Source organism: Vombatus ursinus, unplaced genomic scaffold, assembly GCF_900497805.2.
Source record: "Vombatus ursinus unplaced genomic scaffold, bare-nosed wombat genome assembly UNPS02001419.1, whole genome shotgun sequence".
Taxonomy (NCBI): domain Eukaryota; kingdom Metazoa; phylum Chordata; class Mammalia; order Diprotodontia; family Vombatidae; genus Vombatus; species Vombatus ursinus.
Genome location: NW_020941197.1, coordinates 4,542,248 through 4,554,468, shown reverse-complemented (window position 1 = coordinate 4,554,468; position 12,221 = coordinate 4,542,248). Strand labels below are relative to the sequence as shown.

General features: G+C 40.3%; 1 protein-coding gene across 7 annotated transcripts in view; it reads right to left on the bottom strand.

The window, feature by feature from the left end:
* BCLAF3 (BCLAF1 and THRAP3 family member 3) overlaps positions 1 to 9,938 on the bottom strand; it is a 211,852-nt gene extending 201,914 nt beyond the window's left edge. For 4 of the 7 annotated variants that reach the window (XM_027866130.1, XM_027866120.1, XM_027866142.1 and 1 more), the window contains exons 1-2: positions 9,814 to 9,891; positions 9,049 to 9,159 (exon numbers count right to left, since the gene is read on the bottom strand). In XM_027866130.1, coding sequence (XP_027721931.1) covers positions 9,049 to 9,092 — 44 coding nt within the window. In that variant the 5' untranslated portion in view covers positions 9,093 to 9,159; positions 9,814 to 9,891. Of the gene's footprint in view, positions 1 to 9,048; positions 9,160 to 9,315; positions 9,412 to 9,813 lie in introns of those variants that run through there. The other 3 variants (XM_027866150.1, XM_027866104.1, XM_027866134.1) reach the window with 3 other exon arrangements.
* Positions 9,939 to 12,221: the final 2,283 nt, after the last annotated feature.

Here is a 12,221-nt window from a genome sequence, read left to right as displayed (position 1 = left end):
CCCCTTGCCTAGCAGATATGAAAGCCAAAACATGACAAAAGAGGGAAAAAATGTTGGAGCGGGTCAAGCACGCTAACACTGCCGGTGGGTTTGTGAATTTAGTCCAAATATTCTGGAAAACTATTTGGAAACATGAGAGAAAATGACAACAACAATAGCATTTACATTGTGCTTTAAAGCTTAGAAAGTACTTTATATGAGTTCTTAGTTCCTAGGATTAATGAAGATTGAAAGAACAAATTGCTCTTTTCAGATGATGATTTACTTTGAAGAGTCTAAAGAGTCAAAAAAATTGAAGCAATTAGAAAATTGCGAAATTATAGAACATAAAATTCACATAAATCACCAAGATTAGACTAACAAAACTTAAGAGGGAGAGCTAGAAAGAGAAATTCCATTCAAAATATCCATAGAAGGCATAAAATATTTGGAAGAACATTTGAAGAAATAAAGACAGACCTAAATAACTGTAAAAATATTCCTTGCTTATGGGCAGGTAAAATATAAGAAAAATAACATTATGCCTAAAAGAATTTACTTCTTCAATGCCACACCAATCAAACCAGCAAAGGATTACTTTACAGAGCTACAGAAAAGTAATGAAATTTACAGAGGAATTCTTTTGGTGAATAATCTCAAGTGTAATTGTGGGGAAAAAAGTAGAAAGGTATGGACCTTAGTATCAGATCTCAAACCACACTATAAAGCAGTAAATCATTAAAACAATTTAGTATTAAAAAACAGGAGAGATCAGTGGAACAAATTAGGTGTAGAGCATACAGAAGCAACTGAATACAGTAGGCTAGTGGCCCGAAAGCACTCAATTATCACTCTGACAAAAACTACCAGGATAGTGGAAAGTAGTTTGTCAGCTAGTACAGACCAATTCTCAAATTTTCTAACCAAGATAAGCTCCAAATGGAAACATGACTTATACATAAAAGATGATATCATATACAAATCAGTGGAACAAGGAAATTACCTTTTAGATCTATGGATAGGGAAAGAGTTAATACCAAAGGACAGGCTCACAGAAGATAAAATGGACAATTCTGAGGTACATGAAATAAAAATTTTTACACAAACAAATCTAACACAGTTAAAATTAGAAGTGAAACAGATGGAGGGGAATATCCAAGATATGTAAGGAACTAATTAAAAAAACTAAGAACAAGAACCATTCATCAATTTATCAGTAAATAAATCTTCAAAGGATATGAACCCACAATTTTCAAAGGAAAAAAAAATCTAAGCTATTAAAAACCTTATGAAAAAAGCTCTAAACCATTAATAGAGAAATGCAAACTGAGGCTACATCTCATATCCCTCAAATTGGCAAAACAACAACAGTTCCTGTCCTTTAAGGACCTCACATTCTTTGTGGATAGATACATATAAGCAAATATATGCAATCAAATAAATAAAAGGTAAATTTTTTTTCAAGAGAGACACTAGCACCTGGAGGTGAGAAGGAGGTGTGAAATCAGGAATTCCTGGGACTAAATAAAACAAAGGGGATAAACAGGGTACTGGGACCTGTAAGTATCTATCACTGAAGAGCTCCTGGTGGCCAGAGATACCTACAGAAAGAGGATAAAGGCGTGTCAGGTCACTCCCCAACTATTTCCTCCCTCCTATTAATGTAGTTCATACCCCAAGGAGGCAGCATAATACACTGGAAATAACATTTTGACTCAAAAGACCTAAGTTCAAATATTGGCTCTGACATTTATTAACTTTGTGTAACCTTGGATAACATTTTCCTCAAGGTGTTGCAAACAGTGATATATGAATGTCCTGGGATATTACTTTGCCATTAAAAACAATGAATATAAATAAAACAGAGGAGCCTGGGAAGACTTATGATTTGATACATGAAGTAAGCAGAATCAGGAAATTATACAGGACCACCCATGTAAAGGCAAAGAACATCAATAATAAAAAATTAAACTCATTATAATGATCAAATTTCATTCTGAAAGAGGAAAAAAAATGTACCTTCTCTATTCTTTGCAGAGGTAGGAGACCTGGTTGTGGAACAATGAATACTGTGTTACTTTCGCCTTTTTTTCTCAGACTTTTTTTTATTTTATTATTTTTTATTATTGGTTTTTATTGTATTTTGTTATTTTTATTATTATTTTACTTTTTATTGTTAAAGGATGGCTCTCTGGGGAAGAATTCTGGTGGATAGAAATGAAGATGAAGATGATATAAAAACAAAAGTTATCAATAAAATTTTTTAAAGAGTAGTAGGCTGGATTAGATGACTCAATCCTCTGAAGTCCCTTCTAGTTCTAACTCTATGAACTTATTATGGCAGAGCTGAATACTGTTTATTTTTTTTGACTTGCACTTTTGAATCGACCTTTTTCTGCACACGAACATCCGGCTAAACTCTTAAAACAAAACTGTGCCTGGTGGGCATTTGTCTTTCTAGTAAAGCACAATGTAGTTTAGAAAACAACTAAAATGCATATTTAATATTATTATACCTTTTACAAGTGCAATCTAGTTTAATGACTCCCTAAAAGAGTCCCACAACAACCAAATCAAGTGGGGAATCTATCCACCTGTACAAAAAGCTGTGGCATGATAAAGAACTCAGCTCAGATGCCACTCTACCTCATTAGGTTTTCCTGAGTCATCTTAGGCAAAATTCAAGGCAACAAATATTTACTGAGCACCCATTACATGCTAAGGACAAAGAGCTGAGATAAAAGTCTCAGTTGCTCATCGAGTTTACAATCCAGAAGTCCCTTCTCTGAATTCTCATGTCCCTAGGTTTATCTTTTACATGAAGTTATACTCTTTTTTTTTTTTTCGTTTTTTGGTGAGGCAATTGGGACTAAGTGACTTGCCCAGTCACACAGCTAGTAAGTGTTACATATCTGAGACCAAATTTGAACTCAGGTCCCCTGACTCCAGGGCCAGTGCTTTATCTACTGCACCACCTAGCTGCCCCTAAAAAGTTATATTCTTTATTATGACTTCTGTCCACATTTTCTCTTATCTGCTATACTTGAGAACAGGGACTAGTCTTATTCATCTTTGCAACAGCAGGCCTACATATGTGGGGTATATATGTACACAAAGGCTCAGATGTGAAAACTGCCTGTCATGGGGCAGAGCTGGGAGACTGAGACCCAAATCTACTGACTCCAAATATAATGCTCTATAAACCATAAAATGCAATGTAAATGTGAGATGCATTTATACACATAATAGATGAAAATGTACCTACAATTTCATAAACTCAAGTACTAGAAAAATTATAAACATAATATTAACATGTTATCTTATTTGGGAAGATAAAGAGTTATCAAGTACCTCATTAAGGGTAATTAAGCAGAATTGAAGATTCTCAAAATTAACTTTAATAGTCATCTGGTCTCATCAGCACACATTCACTGGACTTCCTTCTACAATGATCCTGGTAAGTGGTCCATCCAGCCTCTACTGGAAGAAGTGATTTAGAACCCACATTCCTTTGGGACCACTCCAGTTATCAACAAGTTTTTCTTTGTAATAGACTAAAATCTTCCTTTCTGCAATTTCTACCCACTGTTTTAGGTTTACATGGTCTGGCAGAATAAATTTAATTCTTCCAAATGGCAATTCTTACAGAACTTGAAGATAGCTATTCTCTCTCACCTAGATCTACTTTTTTTTCCCCTCAGGAAAAACAACTCCTTAAACAATACTGTTGCCCTCCTCCGGAAATACTCTTATTTGTCTAAGTCCTTCCTAAAGAAGGATGCCCACAATAACAACACAAAACTCTTCAAGTGCTATGATCAGAGTCCAGTGGGATTATTATCTCCCCCATGATGAACACTCTAGCCATTCTGATGCAGCCCAAGCTCACACCCCACTTGACTCATACTAAAGGCCACTAAAACTCTCCCATCTTTTCCCAGAAACACAATCAAGCTGGAAGACCAGTATTTGTACCAATATTTTCGTTAAGTACAGCAGAAGGAACAACTCTATTCCAGCATAACTCAGTTTATTAAACACAAAAAACACTACGTGGGAATAAGTTCAGAGACGGTAGTTTCTTTGAAAGAGAAGGCGGACATGTTAAAGCTGCACAAAAACTTTTTGAAATCTGCTTTCCTAAAATCTCAAATACAGATTTAACTATATCTGATTTTCATTTCTTTTCCTCCAAGATGCCAGACATTTTCTGCCAGAGAGGGTGGATGCCCTACCATAATTCATATTTTCAAATTCAATTCCTCTTAGTAGATCAATGTGGGCCATCCAGAGGAGACAAACCACTTGCTTAATTATTAAGATTTAGAGACAGAAATGATCTTGTCCAATCACTTCATTTCACAGATGAGAAAACTACAGCAGAAGAAAATGAAGTGATTTGCTTAAGGTAATTTCAGGTAACAAGTAGGAAGGAAACAAGCATTTATTAAGCACCTATTACGTATCAAGTCCTATGCTAAATGCTTTACTAATATCTCATACGAATCTTAAAACAACTCTGGGAGGTAGACTGTCTCCATTTTACAGTTGAGGAAAGCGAGGCAGAGCTTAACTGACTTGCCCAGGATCACAAGATAAACAAGTGTCTGAATTCAAATAGGAACTTAGGCCCACCATTCCATCCACTGTGCCTCCAGCACAGAAGGTATTCAAACCCAGGCCTTCTAATGCTTAAAGTCTGTGCTCTTTCTACCACATCTTGATTTCTCTAGAAACATGTCATAGACTTTTAATGGTGGTCTCTACATCAAGATTATTGGCCTGGAATCTGGGAGAATCCAATTAGTTTCCCCTTTTGAAAATCAGACATTTATTTGTTCAACTTCCATCTTGTGGCATATCTCCAATCCATTTCTGTCTCAGAATGCTATGGTGATGGCCTTTCTTGGGGTTCACAAAGTTCTCTGTACAGTAGAGATAAGTGACACATCAGGATAAAGTGAGCATCACTTCTGACTGAATTCCACAGACTTTCTCTACAATGTCATGGAAATTTCTTCACCCTGGAAGTTGAATCCACTCCTGGATGACCACTCCCATTGGAAGCAGCCTTCACCCCTGCAGCCTCTCCATCTAATTGGCTGGTTATTCCTAGAAACTGCATTTTAAGAAGTACAAGCCAATTATGTTTTCATTCCTCTTCAGACCATAGTTCTGACTTTCTCTACAATGACCCCCTGGCCAGGCTGAGTACTTTCATTCTCACTCCTACTTCAGCTTCCTTTTTCAGGTTGTCTTCCTTGATTACAATGTTTTTCTTTCTGCTTGTTTTGTATTCCTAACACTTAGCACTGTGCCTGGCACATAAGTACATAAGAAATGTTTGCTGACTCAAGATTATCAACAATAACTGAGGTAACATTTGCAAGGTACTCCAGCACCTTGGGATGCAATATACTTGGGGTGGCAGATGTGAACTGAAGGCAACTAAATGCTTTCTTACTATTTCATTTACTTTTGAACTATAACCCCCTCCTATTTGCATTGTTTTACCCTCTCCAGTCTGGGAACTCATTCTCTTTGTTGAAGAAGAGGAAAGAATTGAGTAGTTCTAATATCTCACTATCACCTATTACTATATCATTAGGTCAAACCATGAACATCTTTCATTCTTATAGTTGGTTTTGTACCATATTTAAAAGCATCCTTTTTTGTCCTTAGCATAGTGCTCAGTAACTCAAACTTTAGACAAAAATCACCAATCTCTGTAAGCTTCAGTTCTTATCTGTAAAATGAAAATAATATTTATACTACCTACCTTATGAAACGGAAAAGATCAAAATGAAGTGTATACAGAACTTTGCAAACCTTTTAACATTATATAAATGTCTTTTATAACAGTTATTACTGTAAACCTCAGTTCATTAGAAGGCTCAAGCCCTCATATACCATGCTGGGAACACAAACACAAAAGGGATCTCCCCTAAAGGCGCTTATAAACAAACAGGGAGAAATATCACATTTAAGGGAAGAGTGACCTGGAGGGGGCCAAAGGATTGGTTTATAAAGTCAAAGGGGAGGCAGTCCTAGTAAAAAGGTTGTACTCATTTGATTAGGGCTCCAGGGTTAGAAAGGAGGAGGGCAGGGTGTTTGGAGAGATCCAGACAAAGAAAGGAAGGAAACAGGAAATTTATTAAGAGCTACTATGTGCCCAAACCTTGCTTAGTATTAAACAAATATTAGCTACTGACTCTTACAACCACCCTGGGAAGTAGATGCTATTATCATCCCCATTTTACGTGAAGAAAACTTGCCCAGGGTCACACAGCTAGTGTCTGAGGCCATATTTGAACTCAGGTTTTCCAGACTCCAGGTCAGTGCTCTACACACTGTACTACCTGGTTAACTAGGTACCAGAGGGTATGTCATTGTCAGTTAGGATAGGAAGAACAAAGTCAGGAAGTATGGTTGATGCTGGCTAGATGGAGAATGTGATGCTCGTTGTCACCAATAAGGACAGTGAGGAGCCCAGAGTAAGAATTCCAGCTTCAGAGAGCTGTCACTCCCAAGAAGGTGAATTTTTTTTAAAACTACTTTTAAAACCAAAGATCAAAGGCTCCTAAGCAGTTAAACTCATCCTGGCCTTTGTAGCTTACCATTTACTCTCTTTGGAATCCCTAATAACTATATAGTCCACATTTCATTGACACCTACCTGGCCCAGCCACAGCACTACCCCCTGAAGACAGGGAGACCTGGGTTCATAAACGGTCTGAGTTACTTCCCAGTTATGTGATCCTGGGTATGTCACTTAAACTGTTTGCTTCAGTTTCCTCAACCATAAAATAGAGATAATAACAGAAACTACCTCCCAGGGTTGTTGTGAGGCTCAAACAAGATATTCGTAAAGCACTTAACACAGTGCCTGGCACATAGTAGGTGCTTTACTACCTTTTCTTTAGCGTCTCCCATCTCAGTGGCCAGCTTTTATTTCCCCTAAAGTTTTAAAATCTGCTTTCCTAAAATTTCAAATATAAATCCAGCTATACTCGATATTTATTTCTTTTCCCAGCTGGTACAAACCACAAGATGACAGTAACTTTCTCCCAGTTACTAACATTAACGTATCACAAAATTGTTCTTTCTAGTTGGCCGTGATTAAATCCAAAATTCCCTCAGCAAAGAAAATAAAAATTCAACAGATGTTTTGCTTTTAGAGAAATGAAACTTCCAGCAGATGTCTCAAGAATTTAACTCCATTGCCAGAGTGGACCATTATATGGATTTTGTGATCTGTATTGGGAAAACATTCATATATCCATAAACTGGTGTGAACTAAAAACGAAAATTAAAGTGACATAAAAACAGCATAGCAGGGGCAGCATGTGTAGAAGTCACAATGCCCTGACATCAGGAATATTTGGGTTCAAATCCTATCTTTGAATTATTTACTCTATGCTCTTAAGCCAGTCACTTAAGCACTTAGTTCCCTTATTTGTGGGGGGAAAAAAAAGACATAATAAATTATATAAATGTCAATTAAAGAGGTAGGAAGAAGTTCCTACTTCAAAAGGCAACCTGGAATAGTGGATAAAGAGCTGGCCTCAAAGCCAGAAAGCCCTGGGTGAGTCCTGTCAATTATATGTACCAGTAGTATGACCCTTGGCAAGTCACTAACCTCTCAATGCTTAGGGCATTGAGAGAAAACAGGTGTTTTTAATCTAGAGTCCTTGAACTTAAAAAAATTTTTTTTGATAACTTCAATGTCATTAATTTCCTCTGTAATACACTTTAAAAAAATATTATTCTGAGAAAAGGTTCACAGGCCTCATTCAGGAGATTACCAAAGGATACATGAAACAAAAAATTTTAATAACTCCTTATCTAAAACCATAAGATGCCAACCTGAACTAGTAGAAGTTTCATCAACCAGAAGTTTCCTCTACCAATGACATCACAGATCCCTCCCATCCTCATTCCTACCCAAAGGATTGTTGTGAAACTCAAAAGATATAATCTATAGAAAGCACTTGGCAAACCTTAAAGCACTCTATCAACCTTAGTTATTAATACTGAAACTAATAAAGAAACTAGTGAACTAGAGAAAGGCACTCCAGTACACAGCTGCAAAGTACTATATTATCACACAAACTATTAATCTATGTCTAAAATTCTGCCTTTTTCTGATGGTTGTAGTAATAAATTTTTACAGGAAAAGGATTTTTAATAGCTATACATACTAGAACGTTAAACACGTTAACACATTCTGACTCAAGATTCAATGTAAAAAATGAAAAGCCAAATCGTACTTCAACAACCAAAATATTTCCTCTTAGTCTACTCCCATGGACCTTGAAGCACCTTTCACTCACTAAACTCACTAAAGAACTACAAATAAACTCGCAGAAGGTAAGCACAAAATAAAATACTTCATGATCATTCTATTTTTTGTTTGTTTTCTATAAAAAAGGAAGGTATAAAGAAATGTAGTTCATTTTACTTAAAAAAAAAAATCTAGAGAAATAGCTACAAAATTCCAGGACTATCTTCTCCTTTTGGTTCCCTTAAGAGTTCCTGTGGAAGCCCTTTAAATTCTTTAATATAAATTTTCTTCCTCTCATCACCTTTTGTTCCAAATATCAATTCCAGCACAAACCTTACAGTAAACCATTCCCATCCCTCAAAATTATCCTGTACACTCACAAGAGGAAATTTTAGCCATTTAAAAAATTTCAGGTGTTACCTTATAAACGGCATAATAATAGCTCTCATAACTTGGGACTAACTTTTCACAAGCAATGAAAAAAACTGATGCCACATTGCCTTTCTTGAGTAGAACCGCTTCTGTTGCCCTTTCTGTTTTATTGATTCTTTAAAATTTTCAACATTTCTACTTTTGTTGCTCAGTTGGGGATTTTCGATTTGTTCTACTCTTTTTAGTTGCACGCCCACTTCATTGATTCATCCGTTCTTTGGGTGAGGAAACCTAATTTAGAGATCAATTTTTTTTCCCCTTTAATTACTGCTTTTAGCTAAGTCCCCTAAGCTTTGGTATCCTGTCTCACCCCTATCCCCCCAGCCTGACCCTCCCCAAACCACCACTACTCACTCTGCAGGCTCCACGTAGGTGAACTCCTCCAGGGACAAGGACATGCTCCCGAACACCTCCGAGCTGCCAAAGCTGCCGAGTACAACGTTCCCGGTCCTCGGGCACTCCGGGCTGCGGAAGAACGAAGAAGGGTGGGAACTCACTGACCTCCGGCCGCACTCGGCAAGAGAACCTAGTGGACAGCCTCCTACCCCATTCCCCCGCGAGGAATCAGTAATAGGAATGATAATAAGAGGATATAAATGCTTTAAGGTTTACAGTGTTTACCGTGTTATCTCATTAGGTAAGTGCTGCTATCCCTGTTTCATAGAGAGGTGAAGCGACTAGCCGAGGAGGGCAAGCAGAGGAAGTGAGTAAAGCAGCATTTGAACCTGGCTCCAAGTCAAGCGCTCCTTCTATCACTGCGCCAGGGCTACCACCTGCAAGGGCCGAAATTGGTCTCGAAGAAACTTGCCCGAAACTTCCCCACCCCCACCCCCAAGAAAGGGAAAGATGAAGATGCGGGGGGATGATGGGGGGGCAGCTAATGCGAAGGAGGATAAAAAAAGAGAAACACACGCAACAGCGCCAACGTCAGAGTCATACACACTCATCCGCTACACCCCCAAGTGCCGCGACCGTCTGCGCCCCCCTCTCTCTCTCTAGCCCTCCGTAGCCCCCACGCACCCGGCCCACCCGGCCCGCGGGGCGGGGGTCCCGGCCCTCTACGGGCCGCCGCGCCCAGCCCCCTCCCGAACCCCGGCCGGCTCCGCTCGGGCGGCTCACCGCGGAGTCCCCGAGAACAGGGCGGGGAAGTCCCGGGAGGCCGCGGCCGCCTCCAGCTCCAGCTCCAGCTCCGCAGCGTCTTCTCTTCGGCTGCCGACGCCGCCTCCACCCGCTCCCAGGTCCCGCTGACTTCTGAGGCTGCCGGGGTTGCAGCTGCGAGCCGTAGCCGCGGGGACCCGGAACCACTTCCGCCCTGAACCGCCTCTTCCTCCCCGCTCGCCTCCACAGACACCAGGCTGCCTCTACTTTCCCATCCTTCCGCAGCTGGCCCAGCTGCAGGTTCGCTTCCGCCTCCCTCCTGCCTCTTTCTCTGTGGCACGCGCACTCACCTGGCACCTAGCGGGGGCGGGCGAGGGCGGGGGAGGGCTGTGTGCGCATGCGCTCCCCTAGCTCTTGGCCCGGCGTGGGTCAAAGGAGGCGGGCACGCTGGAAGGGGTCGCACGCGCATTCCCGCCCCCTAGAATGGGGCAGCGGTCCCCCCTCCCCCTAGGGTTGGGGTGGGGGAAATAAAAAGGGAGCAACCCGGAAGTGAAGGATAACCGTGGCCTAGGGATCATGACCGGGGTATAACCTTCCTGGCATTGTCTCTCGCCCGAGAGTGGGTACACACCGACTTGACACTTTGCCCCTCCCTCAGCCAAAGCCCCTCCCCACCTCCTCACTCGCTCAGTGACTTAAAATATGTAAAGCTCTTTGCTAACCTGGAAGCTATATAAATGCTAACCATCATCATTATTATTATTTGTTGAAATATCTGATTCCCTCCCAGCCCAGCTAAGGCCTTCTGACCTTTCCTGAAAAGAGTATGGGCACCCGAGTCATAAATTCAAACACACCCCACTGCCCTCTCAACTCCAAGTCTGCGCAGAGCTGGGCACCCCCTAGTTTCAACTCTGACTTTTGGTGTCCCAAATCTGTTCAAGTGATTTTGTGCTTGAGCTTCCAATTAGCCAAGTAATGCAGAAGAGCTATAGGAGGACTGGCAGTATTAACTAAGTCAAAGAGTGAGTGACTTGACATACCAACAATCCTTTGCGATGACCAAGAGTAAACCCAGCTGGAAACTCATACCAGCTTTGAAGCAGACCCTGAGTCATTTGGTGGTTTATGGACCTTCAAGAGACATCCCTATCTTCAAAAACTTTTCTGACTGCAGGTTATGGGACTCTTGGACACATCTGTGTTTTATGGTTTTTGGAGACAACATTGTCTCCAGGGACTCCTGTAATTTTGATTATGGGGCTCCCAGAATATCCCATTTTGGGGAGACATCTCCTTATCAAGCCTTGAACTATGGACTGCTTATCACTAAGAATGCCTTCTAATTTGTGTATCAAAGGACCATAGCTCAGACACCAGGAATTCTTCATGCCCCCTCTCCCATTGGGAATGAGGGCTCACTGACTCATTCCTTTCTAAGCCCACCTTTACCCCCAAATTCTTTACCTTCCTTTGTTTAAAAGCTACATAAAACTCTTACCATCCATTACCTAGTGTCCTGTTCAGCACAGGCTGGACAGTGCCCATGCAGGTGTGGGTTTTTTTCTTCCCTGCTAAATAAAAACCTTTCTCTAATTTTACAGGCATTGTCTTCCTCTGATTTTCTTCCCTTTAGGGAAAAGGGGGATTTACATCTCAAGAGTTGGCCTTTGTTTTCTCCAGGCATCTTCCCCTTTGATGGAAAGAGAGATCTACATTCCCTCAAGAAAGTATCTGCCTTGGTTTACAAACCTTACGCTCATTTTGGTTTTATGCACCTAGTTAGGAAGTTAGCCCATAAATAGAGACATCTTTCAGCTGGCAGTTGACCTCTTACAGCTGTACATCTTTGATCCCCCAATAACCTTTATAAACTTCAATTTAATATCTGGTAGCCACTAGAATGTAAGTTTGAGGGTAGGGACTGTTGATTTTTATATTTGTACCTATAGTACCTAGCACACAATGTTGGCTTACATAAATGCTTGTTGATTAAGTAGCAAGTTGTAGATTATGACCCCACAAAAAGGAAAACTTCCTATCAATTATCATCATCATTAATAACTGGCTTTTGTTGTTGTTCAGTCATGTCTAACTCTTCTTGACCCCATTTGGAGTTTTCCTGGGAAAGATACTGGAGTATTTTGCCATTTCTTCTCAGTTCATTTTATATTTACAGATGAATTTACAGATGAAACTCAGGCAAACAGGGTTAAGTGACTTGCCCTGGGTTACACAGCTAGTAAGTGTTTGAGGTCACATTTGAACTCAGGAAGATGGGTCTTCCAGACTCTAGGCCCCAAACTTTATTCACTAAGCCTGGTAGCAGCCTCAGCTGGCATTTAGACTGTGCTGTAAGGTTTGCAAAGCACTTTAGAAGTGTTATCTCAGAGCCATTCAAATGTGAAATGGGCTGCCTAGGCAGAAGG